The sequence below is a fragment of the Xyrauchen texanus genome, chromosome 30 (assembly GCF_025860055.1).
Source record: "Xyrauchen texanus isolate HMW12.3.18 chromosome 30, RBS_HiC_50CHRs, whole genome shotgun sequence".
NCBI lineage: Eukaryota > Metazoa > Chordata > Actinopteri > Cypriniformes > Catostomidae > Xyrauchen > Xyrauchen texanus.
Window position 1 is genome coordinate 22,721,094 of NC_068305.1, and position 21,758 is coordinate 22,742,851.

At 36.0% G+C, this 21,758-nt stretch overlaps 2 protein-coding genes across 5 annotated transcripts in view; one reads left to right on the forward strand and one right to left on the reverse strand.

The window, feature by feature from the left end:
* The first annotated feature begins 556 nt into the window (after positions 1–556).
* LOC127624047 (CCN family member 2-like) lies at positions 557–3,632 on the forward strand. The gene is made up of 5 exons (XM_052098665.1): positions 557–847; positions 1,080–1,296; positions 1,633–1,884; positions 2,066–2,277; positions 2,378–3,632. Exons 1-5 carry the CDS (start codon positions 794–796, stop codon positions 2,672–2,674), a joined length of 1,032 nt encoding a protein of 343 aa, XP_051954625.1. The 5' UTR covers positions 557–793; the 3' UTR covers positions 2,675–3,632.
* Positions 3,633–6,995: 3,363 nt separating this feature from the next.
* Positions 6,996–21,758, reverse strand: part of LOC127624352 (intersectin-2-like) — a 60,411-nt gene continuing 45,648 nt past the window's right edge. For all 4 annotated transcript variants that reach the window (XM_052099146.1, XM_052099144.1, XM_052099147.1 and 1 more), the window contains 20 exons: positions 21,592–21,755; positions 20,121–20,193; positions 19,664–19,842; positions 19,274–19,329; positions 19,009–19,175; positions 18,486–18,519; positions 18,254–18,375; positions 17,190–17,286; positions 16,842–17,033; positions 15,428–15,549; positions 14,721–14,827; positions 14,334–14,517; positions 13,538–13,636; positions 12,981–13,148; positions 11,972–12,181; positions 11,722–11,843; positions 10,946–11,028; positions 10,771–10,854; positions 10,087–10,260; positions 6,996–9,069 (listed from right to left, as the gene is read on the reverse strand). In XM_052099146.1, the coding sequence (XP_051955106.1) occupies positions 8,927–9,069; positions 10,087–10,260; positions 10,771–10,854; positions 10,946–11,028; positions 11,722–11,843; positions 11,972–12,181; positions 12,981–13,148; positions 13,538–13,636; positions 14,334–14,517; positions 14,721–14,827; positions 15,428–15,549; positions 16,842–17,033; positions 17,190–17,286; positions 18,254–18,375; positions 18,486–18,519; positions 19,009–19,175; positions 19,274–19,329; positions 19,664–19,842; positions 20,121–20,193; positions 21,592–21,755 (2,580 nt within the window). In that variant the 3' untranslated portion in view covers positions 6,996–8,926. The remainder of the gene's footprint in view (positions 9,070–10,086; positions 10,261–10,770; positions 10,855–10,945; positions 11,029–11,721; positions 11,844–11,971; positions 12,182–12,980; positions 13,149–13,537; positions 13,637–14,333; positions 14,518–14,720; positions 14,828–15,427; positions 15,550–16,841; positions 17,034–17,189; positions 17,287–18,253; positions 18,376–18,485; positions 18,520–19,008; positions 19,176–19,273; positions 19,330–19,663; positions 19,843–20,120; positions 20,194–21,591; positions 21,756–21,758) is intronic.

Sequence of the window (21,758 nt, forward strand, 5' to 3'; positions counted from 1 at the left end):
AGTAAATTATGACATAGTTTCCATTTTTGGGTGAACTATGTCTGTAAATGATGCTGAACTGCCATTCAGTTACATATCATGAACTGTCAGTCATCACATCATTATACAGAGAACAAGAATAGAGTTTCCATTTTTGGGTGAACTATGTCTGTAAATGATGCTGAACTGCCATTCAGTTACATATCATGAACTGTCAGTCATCACATCATTATACAGAGAACAAGATCATAGAATTTAAAAGCCATCTTGGCTTTATTAAACCAGAAAAACTTGTAACCATCAATAAAAACAAATGGTTTAAGCCACCACAAAGCACAGCAAGAGCAAGGCAATGCCAAGACTGCACTTTTATTTTGATATGTGACAGCTCTGGAATGTAAAATGGCAGCGGGTTTAGGTCAAACGGAGAGGGAGAGGGGAGTTGAGAGGGGGGGGGCAGGAAACTTGGAAAGAATGCCAGGAATGCCCATGTTTATCCAGTGTTCCATTGAAGTGGAGGCAGTCCATTGCAGCTTGGCATGTATAAAGGTAGCTGTGCTGTTGCTGGAGAATCAGAACACTCGAGACCTCCTGAAAGAAGCAACAGTCTCTCAGCTCAGCCTTTAAACTCTGTACTGAAGCTAAACTCTAGCTTTCCCTCAACGCTGTCAGAAGGAATTGAATTTACAGACTACTCAACGAGATCAGCTCAATCAGATCTGAAAAGGAGACTGCAATTCTCCAAGCAAGAAGAGGACCCCAAAAAAAGCTATTTCATTTTTGATATTGTAAGAACACAGACGAAGAAGTCACCATGTTTTCTGGAATGAACCTGATTTCTCTGATGTGCCTATCTTTCCTTAACTGGGTAAGTTCTTGTAATGCACTATTATGATGATGAATTTGCTGTCTGATGTACTTCTAAAATATAATGAATTCCAGGTCTTTATAGTGATAGGGTTATTTCTTTGCAGCTTTACATCACATAATGCCTTAAGCTCTCTGTCCACAGCAGTTAATTTTCTTTCTGAATAAAGACATTTAAAAGATTACCTTTTCCTTTTGAACAAAGTCTCATATGAATCTGTCTTGTTCCTCAGGCTGTGGCTCAGGAGTGCAGTGGACAATGTCAGTGCCCTGGCATGCCTCCCCAGTGCCTGCCAGGCGTAAGCCTGGTGCTGGACTCCTGTGGATGCTGCAGGGTGTGTGCCAAGCAGCTGGGTGAGCTCTGCACTGAGCGGGACATTTGTGACCCTCACAAAGGCCTTTACTGTGACTATGGCTCCCCAAGCAACCATCGTATAGGAGTCTGCACAGGTGAGATGTCATTTACATCCCATGCACATATTGAATCACATTCATAGCTCTAACTACTTTACATGGATAGTTCATCCAAAAGTGTAAATTGCTCTGCCTCATGCTGTTCCAAACCCATATTACTTTGGTGGAACACAAAAAGATGTGTTAGACAAAATGTAAGCCTCAGTCACCATTCACATTCATAATGAAAGTAAATGGTGAATGAGGATTTTAGTCCCCAACATTCTGATATCAAATTTGAATTTTTGAGTGAACTAACTCTTTTAGCACAATATGACATGGTGACAGTTTAGTGATCAGAGTTGTAATCTATCTTCTGTCTCTGTCCAATAGCCAGAGAAGGTGCCACCTGTGTGTTTGGTGGGATGATTTATCGCAGTGGAGAGTCCTTCCAGAGCAGCTGTAAATACCAGTGCACTTGTCTGGATGGTGCCGTGGGTTGTGTGCCCCTCTGTGGAATGGACATCAGATTGCCCAGCCCTGACTGCCCATTTCCCCGCCAGGTGAAGGTGCCAGGAAAGTGCTGCGAGGAGTGGGTGTGTGACTCCCCTCACCAGAACACCTTTGTGGGCTCAGCTCTAGCAGGTAAGCATTCCTGAGTAATTAAATGAATCATACATATACAGACACAGTAATGTCTCCATTAAAAAATTCTGGAATGAATACCAGTGCAATGATGTCATTATTTAAATTACAACAAGAGTTCAGAGCATGATGACATAGGTGGGTGGAATGTGTTGACTAATGTCTTGTCTGCTTGTTATAGCTTACAGAGAGGAGGAGACATATGGGCCTGATCCTTCCATGATGAGAGAGAACTGCCTGGTTCAGACCACAGAATGGAGTGCATGCTCAAAAACATGTGGCTTGGGAATCTCCACCCGTGTCACTAATGACAACCGCGAGTGCCGCCTGGAGAAGCAGTCCCGCCTCTGCATGGTCCGCCCATGTGATTCGCACTTGGAGGAGAAAATTAGGGTAAGCAGCAACCTACCAATCATGTTGCTGTTCACACACAGTGATGTCATCACCTGTTTACATGGACTAAATTTGCTTGTTTTCCTTGTCATCTTTACAGAAAGGGAAAAAGTGCATCCGTACACCACGTGTCTCCAAGCCAATGAAGTTTGAGATTTCTGGCTGCACTACTACCAAGTCTTACAGGCCCAAGTTTTGCGGCGTGTGCACAGATGGTCGCTGCTGCACCCCTCACAGAACCACCACCTTGCCGATGGAGTTCAAGTGTCCCGATGGTGAAGTCATGAAGAAGCAGATGATGTTCATCAAGACATGCGCATGCCACTACAACTGCCCTGGGGAGAATGACATCTTTGAGTCCATGTACTACAAGAAGATGGTTGGTGACATGGTATAAGTGAAGAAAGACTGATAATGTGGAGTTGAATAAGAAAAATTCATCCATTGAATGTCCACTTGAAAGGAACAGATATCCATCTCATATCTCAGCACAAAGTACTTTTGTTTGTTTTCTATGGTTTTCTATTTTGTATTTTTGTGTTTGTTTGTTTGTTTGTTTATTTGTTTGTATCTTGTACATGGACACAGATTTACAGTATATGTGTATATTCATTTTGTCACGGTGGATGTCTAAGGCTACCTTGCCTTAAAGTGCATAGAGGTTAAGGCAAGGGGTTGGGGATTGTAAAATGACCGGGCTCTATGTGGACGCCCCCCCCAGATTGCACTATAGTCCGACTCTGTGACGCCCAATGTCACTGACTGGCAGATGACAGCAAGCCCCTCCCCTAACTGTGGTGGGCAGACTCCAACACTGAGAGCATAAATAAAAAGAAGTTAAATGGGTGGCAGCTGTGAACCGCAGCTGAATGAAGGAGAAAGAAAGAGACAGAAAGCGATGTGCTCTTGTGTTTAGTTATTTTTTGTTAGTGTTCCTACCAGCTCAGAGTTTGAGCTGAATTGGGACATGCAGTTTGGCCAAGAACTATGAAGGTTAATATAGCACTGAGTGTTTGAATTTGACTTGGCTGCTCCTGTTAGGAGAGTGTCAGTACCCCTGTCAGAAAGACTGGATGAATTGTAACTTCATTCTTTTGATAGTATTATTATTATTGTTATCTATTTTTTTTAAAGCTGTAAATATTGTACATATTTTGTACAGCTTAAGTTAATTTAAATTTAAAGCATTTGTCTTTCTTATTTTCTTGCTTCACCATGATTAATGATAGCTTAATGTGCTGACTTGACTGTTCTCTCGTTACAGTGTGTCCATTATTTTATTGAGAAGTGTGACCAAAACGTTACATGTTTTTACTTTTGAAGTTTGAAATAAAATATTATATTTTTTATATAAACAGTGTTATATGTTGATTAATTTTACCTTGCTAATCCAACATGCACACCACTAACAAGGGCCTCTGATGTTCACACTTAATGGACATTTTTACACCACCATTGCAGACCACATATTTGCATTGTGTGTGACTGTGCGGTTCATCATCCCCAAGACCACACACACAGTCCTATGACAGAACATACATACACATTATGTTTAAAATAGACGTACTGTTCTTCATAGGCTTAATTCCAATGATCATAAGGTGTGCACAGCTGTTTCATTGCATATACAAAAATACAACTGGTACATGAAACATGCTCTTAAACACCATTAAACACAATATTAAAGTCAAGGGATGTGTTCACACACCTCACACACACACATGCTGAAAAGATGGTCACGAGCATATGTGATGTTTTGAAAGTTGTTCCCCAGCTTGGTATGCTGATGTTCATAGCAGGCTTTTTAACAAAGTCCGGTTGACTAACTGCAATGTTTTGCTGGTCCACCTGCTAGAATAGTGCCATACCAGCAATAAATAGCAAATACCAGGCTACGTATGGTGGTTAAGGTTTTCGTTAGGGAATCAATACAACTTATAGACTTCCAATGATTTCATGCCAGGCTAAGTATATTATTTTATGCCCAAACCCCCCAAAAGTGCACATACAAATTAAAGCAAAACTTGATTCGGTCAATTTGTGAACTTTTACTAATGAGGACTACCTGAAATGTCGCAGGATCCTAACCTGGGCACTACCATCTCACAGGACCTGAAGTGGGAGACTCACATTGACTCCATTGTGAAAAAGGCCCAGGGGTGGGGTGTTTGGGTGTCTTTAACTACCATTACCTGTTTCGGTGTCTTAACTACTGAGGATTTGATACAGTGTTCGGATTATGCACATATGTGTTGTTGCATAGCACTTACATTTAAAGTACCTATATTTAATTATATTTGTAGTTACTTTGTTAAGCTTAGCCATAAACCAAACTCTAACCCAACCCTTATCGTAAAACTAAAACCTTATCCTGACACTAACCCTTATCCTAAGCCTACCCATTCATCCACCTTTGTAGCAGCAAATGTGAATCTTGTGAGAATTTGCAGAACAGTAGTAACACAGTAAATACATCATATTGTATTTATTTTAATGTTAGTACATACTAGTTAAAGACACCTAATATAAAGTGAGTCTGTGTTCCTTCTTTTTAAGAATGAACCAAATTTTTGATCTGGCCACTCCTAAGGTTTCTGCTTTCCCTGATGGGTCTTTTTTTCTTTTTTTTTTCTTCAGCCTAATGATGGCCAGCTTAACTTGCATTGGCAGCTCTTTTGACCTCATATTGAGAGTTCACAGCAGCAGCTTCTAAATGCAAATTCCATATTTGAAATCAATTACAGACCTTTTAACTTGCTTCATTGTTAATAAAATAATATAGGAACAGCCCACACCTGGCCATGAATCAGCCTCTCAGTCAATTGCCCAAATACTTGTGGTTTCTTGAAATGGAGGGTACTGCATATAAAAAATGCTGTAATTCCAAAACATTTACCCAGTTTGGATGTAAATACACACAAATTAAAGCTGACATTTTGCACTTCAATCACATCTTTATTGCTTCATTTCGAATCCATTGTGGTGGCGTACACTCAAAATTGTGAAAATTGAGTCTGTCCAAATATGTATGTACCTAAAAGTACATGTGCCTAAAATAAATGTACCAATAGACTTAAAATAGATTCAGATAGTTTTTGTCAATTGTAGCACTGTAGCATATTTGTACACGATAGCACTTTTGTATACTTTAAATGGTCTCCAGAAGAGAAGGATTTCTGCAATCTGCAAAATCCATGTGGTCTGAAATTATACTATAAGTCTCCAATGTGTAAACCAAAATAACTAATGCATAATTATACCAAACTTAATGGCATGTTCTTCCACAATTCTTGAACTGTGTTAAAGAATAGAAAATTAAAATATAAAATGAGTCAATCGGTAATGTACTGTTCATTGACATTATTTGTGAGTTTAATACAATAGGTTTTATACATCACTGATTTGGTTTCATACTGTCTCTCAGTCTGTCGAATTCTTTTAGTTCTGCTTCAAAACTGTAAAAACAAAAGAAGCTATATGAATATATTCTAATAAAATATTTTAGTTTTACATACAAAATTTGAAACAAATGCTAAGTTCTGGGTTTCAGTCATGCAGGAATACTATTAATGGCTGTTCATTTTTTATTTTATTTGCTGAAAACAAGGTCTTTATCTGGTTTAACTAAGTTAGGCAAATGGTAAATTGGGTAAAATGCTGGATACTGGGTTACAGCAAAACAAGTAAAAAACAAGTTACAGCAAAGCGAATCTCAGATCTAATATTCAAACCTATACATTAAAACATCTTAAGAATATAACGAAAGTGAACCGAATAGTTGCAACCATCATTTTACCATGTATTTAAAAAGAATGAAAAATTGAAATAACTACTAAACTTTACAATTATTAACTGTTTAAACTTCTTTCTTTTTTTTTTTTTTTTTTCTTTTTTTGTATTGTGTTTTTTTTTTCTTTAGTAAATAGCTCTTTTGTTTGGTTACTGACCCGAGAAAACTCTACTCTCTGAACACTTGGAACTTGTGGAATGTACAAGAAAATATGTTTTTAACAATATATTACAAGCATAAAAGATGTTCCTGTTATTACTTGAGTGTGATTTACATACAAGTATCCTTTCAGACAAAGAATGTTAATATTTACAGGCATTGCTGGGGTTCCATCCTTCGTTTGTGGTTGCGTGGTTTACATGTAATGGCGGTTCAACAGGTGTTCTTTCCAGAAGTACTGTATGTAGCCTACCACTTAAATGACATCACAGGTACTGACGGCTTTTGCATACCAGTAATACCAATGCTACACTAGTTTTATTTTCATATAGGATTTTGTTACAGTTTATTTGTGTTCACTCTATTCAGCTGTTCAGGCACCTGTTGCTGGCTAGTCTTTGGCAATAGTGATGGCCTAGGCATGTTATGTTTCCTAAATATTACTATGTCAAAAAAGTACAAAAATGCTGTCTTTGTGTGTTTAGTCTTTTTTCTCCCCCTCTTTACCACATTTCAGGACCTGTTGTATTTTAATGTAAATGCTCATCGTGCTGTGTACATAAGAAGTGAAGCTGTGGTGATTGCAGTTGGCTTCTGATAATCAACTTTTGAGGGGTTTTTATATATATATATATATATATATATATATATATATATATATATATATATATATATATATATAACCCAATCAGGAGCTTGGCCCACCCTGGCCCCACCCCCCATAACAACCAATCACAAAATTGGTGCGATGTTCAATTTAGCTCCAGAATTTATTTTTATTTTTTTATGTGTAGGCTGTTGAAACAATAGCCTTAGCCTCATTCACCTCGCTACCTTTGTGGTTAACAAACATGCTGAATAACAAAGCAATATTAACAACAATACTGTCGTTTTAACAGTCAGTGAACATATTACTAAACACTTGAAAATTAAACAAAGCACAACATGCACAGATTTCTTATCCAAAAGGACAAAAGAAAAGCACTTTTCACATGTGTGCCTGACACATGAGTGCCTTAATTGTCCAAAGCAAGTAGATACACAAACTGATGAAGAGAAAATAGAAAAGATCTAATTTACGCATAACTAAATGTAAAGTACTATACTTGTAAAGATATACAATTGAAAATGTTATTATTTTTAAATAATGTGAATTAAAAGGTAAATACATTTCTGAGAGAAAATAGCAAAACAAATATGTTTTCTGTTACGTTATTATTGGTTTTATTTTTTTTCTTATTGTGCCCAAACCCAACAGATCATACAATATTCCAGTGGAAGTATTATTTAACAGTATAATGCATTAAATTAACAAAACACTTTTAAACAGAAACAAGATGCAAACTTTTAACATCTGGCAGGAACAACCGTAAATGTAACTGCAGAATATTCAGATCCAGTCTGTACTTAAAGCCAGTTTGTTAAAAAGATACCCTAAATGTGCATACTTGAGATATAGAAGTATATATTTTGTATGTTCTGACATAAAGGAATCTATTCTCTGACCTCACCTTGTGAATATCATAATTGAAACATTTATGTATGTCTTGAAAAAGGTCTTGTGACCCATACTGAATAAAACTGATTAATAAAGGACTATATATTTTGAAAGATCATTAAAGATATGAAAGTTTCTGCATTTATGTATCGCTCTTAGATTAAAGGTTGCTCATGGTGGGATGTATGCTTGGCTCTATGGATTCTATAAACTACTGAATTAATGTTTGGCATGTCCTGAGTATAGGCAATTGTAAACATAATTTTAGTTGAAAACATCAGTGGCATCTTTTAATCTATTTATACATTCAATGGCAATAAAACAAAATTCAACACAGGAGTCATTGTAACTTATATCCATTTAAATATACAGTATAAAATGTTTAGAACCACTATTCCAATTCTGACTTAATTTCTGCCAGATTTTCTCATGGCTGCTACTGAATATAACAATACATTTCAGAGTAATCTAAGATATAGTAATAAAGATTACTCTGTGTTTTACCCTAACTAAAGCAATTTTGGCTTTAGAACAAGACATTTGACAGGTCAGAATTTGACCAAAGAAAGAAAAGAGAAAGGTAGGGATTATCTAGTAAAAGAATTTCATATTTAGGACAAAGATCTATGGTTTATTTCATTAAAGAATTTTCCCCATACCATATGTTTAAAAATAGTGTTAAGACTGACATTTCTGGTCAGACGGAATATATTCATAGTATCATTCATAGTTTTAAGGGAAGATTTGAAAAGGTTTAAAATATCAACTTGTTCCTATCCTAACCATCATGTAATTATTAACCAACACTTCCCATTGTTTGACATCATGAGCATGTATGACAGTAAATTGCATGAAACTAAAAGGCTGTAGGCATGTTAAAGCATGTAAATGTTTGTAAAGTGGTTCATGTTTGCCACATCAAATGTGTGCACAGTGTAAAGTATCTGTCACTCCTGTCATTTTAAAATTATCACTATTTTAATCAATGAATCCACGATAACATAGGAGAGTCAGCCCTTGAAATTTGCAGTTAAAGCTTACATTTCACAACAAGATAAAACAGCCAAACATAGTTCTGAAGTGCTCATTATGTAATTTAAAAATATAATCATGTAGATGAAATGAAAATGTTTTGAGCTGTTTAATTTTCAAGTGCAAGTGTAAGTTATTGTAAAACAGATGTGGAATTCACAGTTGAGGTGTTACTCATAGAGCTGAAGGTCAAGCCGCACTTTGACTTCTCCAGTGGGAACTTCATGAAGAAGCAGACGTCGTACCAATGGACTCTTACCATCTTGATCCTTTTTTACTGTTGCAACAGGAACTTCAGTACGACCAAGAAAATCTGTATTGAAAGAACATTCAGTTAAAAATGTTTTTAAAAAGACTGAAAAAGACTAAGATGCTGACATATTTGTTTAAGAATTTTTCTGAAGGTGTAACATCTAAATTAACTGGTTTAATCAAGTCAAAAATGTTATTTAATATTTCAAAATAAAGCTGAATACATTAGGTTACTCCAACAGTACTAATTGTAATGGTTAGATCAAGCAGAATAAAGCTCCTTAGGGTAACAATTGCAGGTTACCGTGTATGCATAACAATTTAAAACTTTTTTTGTATCTGCATTAGGTAAAGGACGATATATTTAATTTCGATTTGTCACAAACCTTAAATAAAAATAAAATATATCAAAGCAATACTCGATGTTTCGAAATTTGCAACATTGTTTTCTGTCCATGTGATCATAAAAGATGACCTTTCAAACATCGCTTGATTTGACCCCACTACGCTTTTTTCTACACTGTTTACAGGGTTCGCACAAGATCCTTGAAGTGCTTGAATTTAGCTTTCAGAAACTACTGGAAGTACTGGAAAGTACAGAAATACCTGCAAAACGCCTTTTGTTTTAAAGTGCTTGAGATTATAATGGACCATTTCTTCTGTTTAATGTGTGTCCATCAAAAATTAGATCCCGCACTCCAATTTCATTGAATAATGTGTCTTTTAATACCCTTTCTGTTCTTTACAGTCAGGTAAAAACCTAAAAAAACATATATATTTATTTGAATTACAAATAGCATGGGTGCACAAAAAAAACGAGACTTCTTTCTCTTTAATTAATGAAACGGACCACCTGTGTGAGAACACTTTGTTAACTGTACACAATATTTCAAACATTGGAAGTTCACATTATAATATATACACAATTTCGTGATATAATATTAATTGATAAAATGTAGAATTTTGGTGGAGGACAGCCTAAGAGTGGTTTGCTGGACTAACTGGTCAGCCAGAGGTATCCCAGCATCAATGTCAATAACCTTATGAATGTTTATGTGCATTATTAATTAAACCCCACCGTCTGGAGAGAACTGGTCCCTCTCAAAGATAGTGAGGCAGAGGACATCCTGATATAGGTCTTTGATGAAGAAGTGGCAGTTGAAGTTCCATTTGGGGTTAAGTGTGTCGGGCTGATGACGGGAGGCGTAGCACTGAGCACCCATAGTTAGCTCACAGAATGGGTTGCTTTTGCCTGTAAATCACACAGCAAATCACAAGAGATCAGTTCGGCTACAAAAAGAACTGACTTAAAATTAGGCAAGTGAATACATGAACCAGTTGAATTACTAAAATTATACAGATATTTGGCAAAAGCGAAACAATGACTTGATACTAATCAGGGTACACTGTACATGTAAAGTACCATAAAAAAGAGAAATCTCTAAATGTCTAAATATCTTTAATGCTTTGTTCTACAATTTGTGCTGGGTGCACACTACTGAGCATCGGCACGTTGAAATCACGAGTCCTACTGAATATTACTCACTTTATCTCGAATGTAATTGGACGCTTTTGCTCATGGATTAATAGCATTTCTACAAAGACATCGGCAACTAAAAACGACTGGTTTTGCATCTATGCTTCTAGGTGTCAGTGCAACAAAAACACAAAATTGAGAGCACCTTTAAAAATTGGAAAATTGTTAATGAATTTATGTGAATAGTGCTTGTGAATGTGATGTGTTAGTGCTTTAATTACAAACCATTTGGCTTGCAGGGCTTCAGCTCAGTTGCCTCCAGGACTGTTACTAACAGTCTCCCAATTCCACTATTCTTTTGAGAACGAGCTAAACAAAATACACAGACTTTTATCAGTAAAGATGCATTCAGGCACAATGGCTTTGAGCTGACACTTAAGAAGAAGAATTGATTTCCAACCTCGGTATGCCTTCTCTCTTTTGTGCTTCTCAGTCTCTATAAAGTGGTCAGATGCTGCTTTGATCTTCTGCACCCATGTAGTCCTGTTTAAACAGGAAAGTGCTAAAGATTAATAATGTTTGTGACTGTATTCATTTAAAACACATACCTACGTATTAATTCTGTACTTTCATTTTGTTTATTGTTTATTTTTGTAAAAGATTTTCACTTTAAAGTGATAATTCATCTAAAAACTAAAATTCTCATCATTTACTCATCCTCATGCCATCCCAGATGTGAATGGCTTTCTTTCTTCAGCAGAACACAAATTAAGATTTTCAGAAGAATATATCTCCTCTGTAGGTCCTCACAATGTGAAAGTGGAGGTTTAGAGTAAAAAATGACATAAATATTGTTCTGTTTCTCACCAACATCAATTACATTGCTTCTGAAGATATGGATTTAAACACTAGAGTCATATGGATAACTTCTATGATTCCTTAATGTGATTTTTGGAGCTACAAAGGTCTGATCACCATTCGCATTGTATTGACCTGCAGAGCTGAGATATTTTTTCTAAAAAGTTTTGTTTGTGTTCTGCTGAAGAAAGAAATTCATACACATCTGGTATGACATGAAGGTGAGTAAATGGTGAGATAATTTTCATTTTAGGGTGAACTATCCCTTTAGGTTTGGTGGTTGTGTCTATGAGTGTGTAATTCCAGATTTAGGTCTTTAAATGAGAATTTGAGTGTGAATGCATTTGTGAAGTTGTGTGGCCACAATATGATGTGTACCTCTCATTAATGGTGTCAGTCTTGAGTGTGTACACACGGTCAATGTGCGAGATGTGAAAGATTGGATCATCACTGGATGGGTCAGAGGGCATTTTGACCAAGACTTCATTCAGAAACACTGGCTAAAAATACAATAGTTAGAATAATACAAAAATAAATAATATACAGTAAAACACTGTCTAAAACAATCTAATCTAGAACTTAACACATACTTCAGAAGACCCCTACATAACCAACCATGTAGCATTACCATTTTATACATCTTGAACTGTGCATTGGAGTTTGAGTTGAAGAGTTTTTCTGCAGCTGATGAGAACTGTTTGGAGGTGTATGTGAGAAGCAGGAAGTCATTAAACAGGAAGGCCCAAAGCTCTTTGCTACTCTTGGTCTTATGCAATTTCCCAGAGTGCAGCAGTTTTCGAGGGCCCAGGCAGTTAGTCAGAGAGTTAAAAACAAGGTGCTAAAACAAGACAAAGAATAAAACAAAAGAAATACAGTCACGTTTTCATAAAAATATTAAAGGGATTGTTCACCCAAAAATGAAAATTCTCACATAATTTACTCATACATCCCAGATGTGTATGACTTTCTTTCTTCAGCAGAACACAAACAAATATTTTTAGAAGAATATCTCAGCTCTGTTCTTACAATGTCCTTACAATGCAAGTGAATCAGACCTTTGAAGCTCTAAAAAGCACATAAAGGCAGCATAAATGTAATCCATATGACTCCAGTGGTTAAAATTAAATCCATGTCTTCTGAAATGATATGATAGGTGTAGGTGAGAAACAGATCAATATTTAAGTCTTTTTTTTTTACAATAAATTCTCCTCTCTGCCCAGCAGGTGGTGACAGATGCACGAAGAATGTGAATCGCCAAAAACAAAAGAAGAAAGTGAAAGTTAAGATTTATAATAAAAAAGAACTTAAATATTGATCTGTTTCTCAACCACTGGAGTTGTATGGATTAGTTTTATGCTGCCTTTATATGCTTTTTGGAGCTTCAAAGTTCTGGTCACTATTCGCTTGCATTGCATGGATCTACAGAGCTGAGATTTCTTCTAAAATTCTGCAGAAGGAGGCAAGTCATACACACCTTGAATGGCATGAGGGTGAGTAAATGATGAGAGAACATTTTCATTTTTGGGTGAACTATCTCTTTAATAACATGATAAAAGCTGTTGTTTTACACCTTGAGGTCACTGTGTAGCACAAAAAAGTAAACAGTAGGGTATTTAGTTAATAATCTTAGTAAACACCTCAATAACTCCATCACACTGCACATGGTTTTGGATCCATTCCAGCCGATCTGAGTTTTCTTTCTCTCTCACTCCCTCATTCACTTTTGAGCACAACTCCTCGGCCTGCTCTAGCGCTGCCTGCAGGTTTGCATGATCTGCATGTGCCACAGGTGTATTCTCCAGAATCTAAATGACCAGATTCAAAAACAAAGAGTAAAATAAATGAATTGCTTAAATTAAATGTAAATTTAACATAAAAACAATATTTAAGATGCTTTAATTCCGTTGCTCACATTGTTCATATGTCAATATTATTGTGATTATAGTATTATAATCTTTTTATCTGTGAATATGTGCATTATTATTTATCCTACTAATTTTAAGGACCATTCATTGATCTTCAGATACCTTGAAAATGAATTTGCTCATATATCTCATTTATTTTTTTTCATTATCTCTCTTCTATTACTTTGAATTTTTATTTCCTTTCTAATTTTCCTACACCTCTATAATATTGTAGCTTTCGTTCCTCATATCATTTTATTGTTCACGACTGTAGGAGAAGCTTCACCTACATTCTTGATAAGCAGTGGGTAGCGTGTGATCCTCTGCATGGGTTTCAGGAGAAAGCTGGACAGTGGCATTCCTTTACAGCGGTAATTACTGGCTATTTTCTACAAAGGAGATGAAAGCCACACAAGAAAACACAAGAAAAAGAGTATAAATAATGTAATCTTTTTCTGCAGAGTATAAGTCTTCAGTAGTCAATAGAGGGTAGTACTTACAGCTCCCTCTTGTGGTCTACTGTAGAAAATGTAACCAAGGCTGGCACAGCATTGCAATAAAATATGTTAGGCATGGATCACACTACTGTTTATATATATATATATATATATATATATATATATATATATATATATATATATATATATATTATATGTTTTGTTTTTGTTTTTTAAACAGTAGTGTGATACATATTTTATTGCAACGCTATGCCTGCCTTGGTTACATTTTCCACAGTAGACCACAAGAGGGAGCTGTAACTATATATATATATATATATATATATATATATATATATATATATATATATATATATATATATATATATATATATATATATATTTCAATATAGAACAAGAGTCTATGCCTAGAAACCTAAACTAAGGTAAAAGATAGAATTTTCAGGTCACAGGAAAGATTAACCCTAACTCTAAACATATTTAAATGTGTAATGCACCTAAGGCTGGTCTAAGCTGTTTTTTCCCCCTCTGCAACATATATTTAAACCCATCTAAAATTAGAGAGAGTTAACAACAGTTTTTCTGTTATTGTATTGTATTGTATTGAACTTAAACTGTATATTCTCACCTTTAGGAAGAGTTTGAAGTCAGGTGATTTGTCTGTTTTCTGTTGCAGCATGGCTGCAGCATTGAGCTGGCAACTGCAGAAGCGAATATAGGCCTGCATATGAGAGAGCTCAGAGGACATGATATCACCCACTGCCTGCACCGGCATCCGTTCTCCAGCCATCTTCTTACGGACAAGCAAAGCTCTAACACACATACACATACAGGATATTACCTACTGATATTTATGTATTATACATTGAATGCATTTTCTTTTGTTTGCCTAGGTGCAACAATTTATTTGTGGTAGTTTTTGGAAATCTAGTTTAATGTTCTCATGTTTGTGGTACAACAGTGCTCCAGTGTATGCTATGGACCAGTTGGACTCCAGCAGTTGGTGTTTACTCACTTTAGGAGTTTGGTGCTACACATGATGAGTTCTCGCCAGTTCACAAAGATCATACCCATCTCGGACTCTGTCAACCTCCCTGATTCTGCCATTGGCTTATAGAACACCTGAATATCCACACAAACACACATCAATGAAACAAATCAACATGTTTAGGCCTATGTATAGTTTACAAGCTAGAAAATATATAGTGTGGTCCACAAATCAGAGATCACATTGAAAATTATTACTATTATTAACATTCATTTAAACAGATACAAAAAAGTATATTTTGTTTAGAGTAATGATGAAACAAATAAGCAAATATTGCACAAAATGTCAGATTTTCTACATTGAAACACATGTTCCCAAATTATGCTGGGATAACATGGATAACAGGTTTTGCACAAACTTGAATAGTCCATGCAAGTTTGAATGCATGTTGTCATTTAAAGCAAAAAAGGGACAGAAAAAACACTCAGATATTCTGAAATGAATATAATTTTTAATTGAAATGTTTACTCAAATTATTATTCTGACAATATAATTTGTAATGAAATATTTTTCAACATTTCACTAGTGGTCTCTGACATTTGGAACCAAATATTCCCATAATAAAGTGGTTTCAATTATGAAGAGCGTTACTTCCTAAAAGCAGGGATATCATACACACTTCTCTATATAATTAATGCAGTAGCATTTGAGGGTTAAATTGTTTGTAGGTTTACCTCCAGTGCAAGCTCCAGATCCTCCAGGTAGGACTCCTCTGTTTGAATGAGCTCATGGATGTAGCCTTGCCTCTTCCTCTCCTCAGTGCACATCGACTCTAAACTTAACAGATCGTCACACCCTACACATACACGGGATGCCACATTCATGCAGGCAAACATCCATACTCATCAGTGACCACGACATTACAGCATCTCACTATTAGAAACTTTATTTCTAAAATTCAAATTCATACAGTATTTTTGTGAATATTTTCATTATAAAAATGCATCCAGCGGTTAACACATTTAGAGCTAGGTCTAATGATCACTTCAGATGTGAAATGTGAGCGCTTTGTTGCACTTATATGTGGCATGCAGGTTTGCTGTCAGTTACATTGCTTATGCTAACGCAATTTCAATAACAGCATCTCTGCAAAGCTTGCAGTAGACTGTCATATGTTAATGTTTTTGTATGTCAAGGATTGAACGTCTTCGTAACAAGACATTTTTGCAGCTTAATTTCTATCGATAGACTTTTTGCACTGGGGAGGAAGTTTTGAGCTTTACAAAAACATGTTTAAAAAAAGAAAATTATAATATTTTTTTAATTCCGCATGATATCACCCCTTTAATACAACTTATGAAGCCTGTTGTACTTGATATTTAACATTTCCCTATGACACAAAAACAACAAAAATGAATTTATATATATATATATATATATATATATATATATATATATATATATATAAATGTGTTAGTGTGTGCATGCGTGTGTGTGTGTGTGTGTGTGTGTGTGTGTGTGTGTGTGTGTGTGTGTGTGTGTGTGTGTGTGTGTGCTAAAGGCAGAGGAAGTAAATTATTTTTGTTCATTTATCTATTTTAAGAAACGTTTCTACACAAATAGTAAAAGGGGAGGAGTCAAATCCAAACAGCTAGTCAGGACAGAGTGTTGAGGCTGCTTCTTGGACCAGAGCAGTGTTCTGAGTGACCCAGAAAAGAGAGGAGGAAGAGGGAGGAGGGGCCAGAGCTATCATCCTACAATAAAACACATATGAGGTGGATAAAATGGAAAAAAGTGGAAGAGAGAAGAAGAGGACAGAGAGGAGAATAAAGAATAATGAAGAAATAAATGGAGAATATATATTAGAACATTTTGAAGAAAGAAAGAAAGAAAGAAAGAAAGAAAGAAAGAAAGAAAGAAAGAAAGAAAGGATTTCTCACTTATATATATATATATATACTTTTCAACCTCTTTCTGTGTTTTATCTTCACAGTGAGCAGATACTCTTTTTCAAAGTATCTTTCAAACATATAGAGGCAGCAATTAATTGAATTAATTTAATCTTATATTTTCTTCATCCTTGCCCTCTAACTAACAATTCTTAACACTGATAAGAATATAGGAACTGATCAAAGTAGCTCTACTCACATTGCTGAATAGGATCACATTCTGTTGTCATCTTCACATAATTTGTTGGAAAAAGCCCTATGACCCCACCGACCTCTCCTTTCCACCAGTCAGGGTTATCCTTGTTGTGTACGGTGATCAGCTGACCTTTTTGGAAGCTCATTTCATCCTCATTGGCTGCTTTGTAGTCATACATCGCAATGACCTGGCACACTACAGGGGGGAGGGAGAGAGAATGTGTGGATGGAGCAGAATGGGACAGGGAAAGGTAAAGAGGTAAAGAGAAGGAAAAATAATGCATACACATCAGCACATACAAAGGAGTATGAAGGAGATAAATAGAAGAGTGTGTAAGATTGAGTGTCTTACATTGTTGAGGTTCAGGAGATATTTTGCCGCTGTTGGCCTCCAGTAATCTGACATTTGAGGATTTGAACCAGCCCTTTTTACGCTTCTTACCCCGTGCCTACAAACATACACACACTTTTGTTTTTCTATCATGGTGGAGGCCTTACATTACTTTTATTGTTTATAATACTGAGCGACATAAACCTTTCTGCTTTTTTACATTTTCATTAAGACAACATTAATTATTTTATAATAATCCTTTCTTTTACAAAGTATGGGGTTTTAGTGTGGATGAAAGGACTAAAACATAGCAAAATCAATGCGTTTTGAAACGCATTGGCTCGAGCACCAGGACTGGGCTTGACTTCTGACATCCCCATGAAGTTTGGAATTTAATATAGTGTGGACGTGACCTTATTTTTTATTTATTCTTTTTAATTTTCCCCCTAATTCGGAATGCCCAATTCCCAATGCACTCTAAGCCCTCATGGTGGTATAGTGACTCGCCTCAATCCGGGTGGCGGAGGACGAATCTCAGTTGCCTCCATCAATCCGCCCATCTGATCACGTTACCGTCCTTTGTGATATACTGACCTTTAGCTCACCCAGCCACTCATGTTGAGGCCCACGCTGTTCTCCGCAGCATCCATGCACAACTCATTACACACCCCACCGAGAGCGAGAACCACACATTATAGCGACCACAAGGAGGTTACCCCATGTGACTCTACCCTCCCTAGCAACCGGGCCAATTTGGTTGCTTAGGAGACCTGGCTGGAGTCACTCAGCACGGTGGACGTGGCCTTATTAAGAATATTTTTTTTACATAATAATTTTCTGTGACAGTATATATAACATTGACAACAATAAAAATAAACAACAAAAGTAACAATCAGTTATGGGTGCTGCGTAGTGATACAAATAATAGATCGATGAAGAGGTCATAGCTGTGCTTTATCATGAATAAAGCACAGCTATTGACCAATCAGAATCCAGGACCGGAACTATGCGTTTTATAATGGTCAGTAATTGTGGGCACAAACTGATATAGCACATAAAGTTGCTGTCCTTTGTGATACACTGACCTGTAGCTCACCCAGCCACCAGCAGTTTGAGTTCTTATGCAGTACCACAATCAGTTGACCAGGTGTGAGACTCAGCTGCCCAGGTGTTGTGGCAAAATTGGCCGTGGTTACCTGAGCAATTTCTGATGACCAATCAAGATGGAAAATGAATCATGTTTAACATTTGAAATATCCAACCTTGATATTTTCTTCTGTGTACTGGCACATATTGGCATATGCTTTAAAATCTCACCTGGCTTTTTGCAAGGATCTCCAGCTTTGGCGATCTAAAAAATAATACAGTAAGCATATGATTATCACAATGCATAACAACTTTAATATCATGCATGATTTTAACAAATAGAAACATATATTAAAACATTTCTCTCCCAAAAGAATATTTAACATGCTGAAAAGTACAGGTTAAGCTTGTTGAGACCTGAGCTATCTTAGCTGGTTAAAGCTTGTCTCCCAGCCTGACCAATTGCCAAGAAAACCAAAAAGTGCCCAAAACCCCTATAAAACCATCAAACAGACCACCACGACAAGGCTGGAAGACCAGATCAAATCAACAAACCAGCATAAACTGGTTTAGGATGTTTATTTTTTAGCATGGCATTTTAATTAATATGATTAAAATAACCAAAGTACAATTAAATACAATTATTAACGAACTGTATTTAAAATAAAAATATTACATTATTAAACAAAAAATGAATATTCAAAAGGTAACTATCGACACATGACAATATATGACATTTGTTAAATATGCGTACATCAGGATCTTTGGGTTTAACATAGTTGGAAGGAAAGAGGCCAGACTGGTCACCGATGCACCCTCTCCACCATTCTCCTTCCCTTTCTGTTACCAGGACAACATCCTCCGCACAAAACGTCAGGTCACCAGACTCCGGACTCTCATATGTGTACAGAGCCACATACTCTAATTAGATTACATTAAATACAACCATGACAAAAATCTGTGTGTCAAAATAACTGATTTGGTTGATTATTCTAAAAAAAACATAAACAGTGCCTCACCCTCAAGCTGACAAGTATTTGAAAGTTCAATCTCATCAACAGTAGAATACAATGGTCTAGAAGAGGCACAAAAACAGGAAAGCTTTAGCTCAAGTAGCAAATAAAAACAACCAAGACAGACATCTTTGGTCATTGCGCCACATCTCTCTCAAGGTTCAAGTCCTGTTAAGCCAGTGCATTCAATTATGAATTACCTGTGATAACATTCAAATTCTGCAATTTTTGCTATTGAGTTCCAAAGCATTATGTTAGTGATTTCAGTTACAGTAAATAGCAATAATGATTACATAATACAATGTTATATATTTGCAGTAGACTTCAATAGACTTTAAGATTAGTCTATGACTAATTTGTTGAGTGGATGCATGTGTGAGGTATTTAATTGCATACTCGGGCTGTGTGTTATTGGTGGTAACCATGGACACATGTGTACTAGGGAACCAGCCCCGACTCTCGTTTAGTTCTCCGTACCACCAGTTCTCCTGCTTCTCTAGAACAGTGATGATGTCATCTTTAGAGAAGCCCAGGTGACTGTCAGTCTTAGCACCCCATTCACACACAGCTACAGCCTACAGCAACACAAACACACATAAAAAAATGTGCACACAGAGAAAATGGCAGTAATAAAATTGTATATTCTTATAAATTATCTTCCAATCAAGCAAAAAAGCCTAAAATGATCTCCCTGCCTTTCTGTCTTGTCTGGTGGAGACCAGACAGCCAAACAGCTGGGAGACCAGCTAGACCATCTCTAACAAGCTAAGCAATTTTTTTTAGCAGAGAAACGACTTATGTGAACATGTATTTGAGAGGTTTAAAGATTATGTATATATTCACACATGCCAACCTGTGTGCATTGTGTGTTTGTCAACTTTGGTGTGTGTGTTGGTGTTGGACCTTCTATGTCCACACGAGGAATTCTGAAAGAGTAAATGAGAAAGATATGTCAATAAATGCATTAAATAAAATGTAAAAAAAAACAAACAAACTTATAATTCAACCCTATAGCAAATGTGAGTATATGCCAGTCTATTAAAGGAATGTTACAGGTTCAATACAAGATAGCATTTGTGGCATGATGTTGATACCCACAAAACATGTATCTTCCTTCCCTTTCTTTAAAAATACAATAAAGAAATAAAGAAAATTAAAAAAATGTAAAAGTAAGGTTACAGTGAGGCACTTACAATGGAAGTGAATGTGGCCAATTCTTGGTGGGTTTAAAAGGCCTAAATGTGAAGCTTATAATTTTATAAAAGCACTTACATTAATTCTTCTGTAAAAACTTGTGTATAACATGAGCTGTAAAGTTATGTAAATCATCGTTTTTAGAGTTGATTTTGAGTTTTACGGTTTAAGTCAAGACATTACAATGCAATGGCAACAAAGTTGTAAAATTGGCTATAACTTTAAACAGAAAAGGTAAGTAAGTGATTTTATCACTCTAAAATCATGTTAATGAGCATAGTGTTTACATCTTGTGGCTGTACTTTTGAAACAGTGAGTATTTTTTGTTTACGGATTGGCCCCATTTACTTCCTTTGTAAGTGCCTCAAAGTAACTCTGATTTTTTCTTTTTCAAAGGTCAAAATGTATTTTTGTGGTCAACAACTTTATACCACAAATGCTGTTGATTGAGCTTTACTTGTATTGAACCCAGAATACTCCTTTAAGTTGTTCTCCCACTAGCAGATTTAATACAGTTCAATAACAGTCGAGAATATCAACTACTGAATGTTGCTGAATCTCAGAGGTCTAATACACTCATTGATTAAGAATGAAACAGAGGTGACAGAATAAATGACTGCCTAAAACATTTGTCTCAGATTCACATATTCTCCAGAGACACAAATTGTAATGACCTATTTTGGCATCTAATGAATGTGAAGCTCATCAAAATGTTCAGATCACATACTACCGGACTACTTTGACAATTTCTGCAGTATATAACATTGTATATACACTGTGCACAGTGTGATTTTTTTCTGTATACAGAAATACCCAACCAAAAATGTAGAGTATACAAAAGAGCACTGCATGTTGTACGGTTTTTCCCACAGTGCAATCGCTTGATTTGACCTTCCCTTTCCAGCATGATGAAAAAAATGCAAGGAACATCAGCCGCAATTTCAAACATCTCTTTCTTGACTCATTATTTGATTAGACTGCCAAATGTTAAGAAATTATCTTGAAAATACAAAAACATATTTTCATTTACAAGATGATATCTGGATGTTGCTCACTGAATCTTATAAGCTTGTATTCCTATTCAAGATGTGTTAGTAGAGTGTGTTAGTAGAGTAGTTTTAGTGTCATACCCTGGGTAGTTGGTAGAGGGCAATATGGAGTGTGTAAAAGCTGCAGTCAGTTCAGTTTGACTATCTTTATTGCATCTCTCAGCATAACTCTCAGGAAACCAGCCACTGTTACCATGATAACTCCCATACAGCCAGCCAGTCTCCCTAACTGTTGATTCATTTACCTA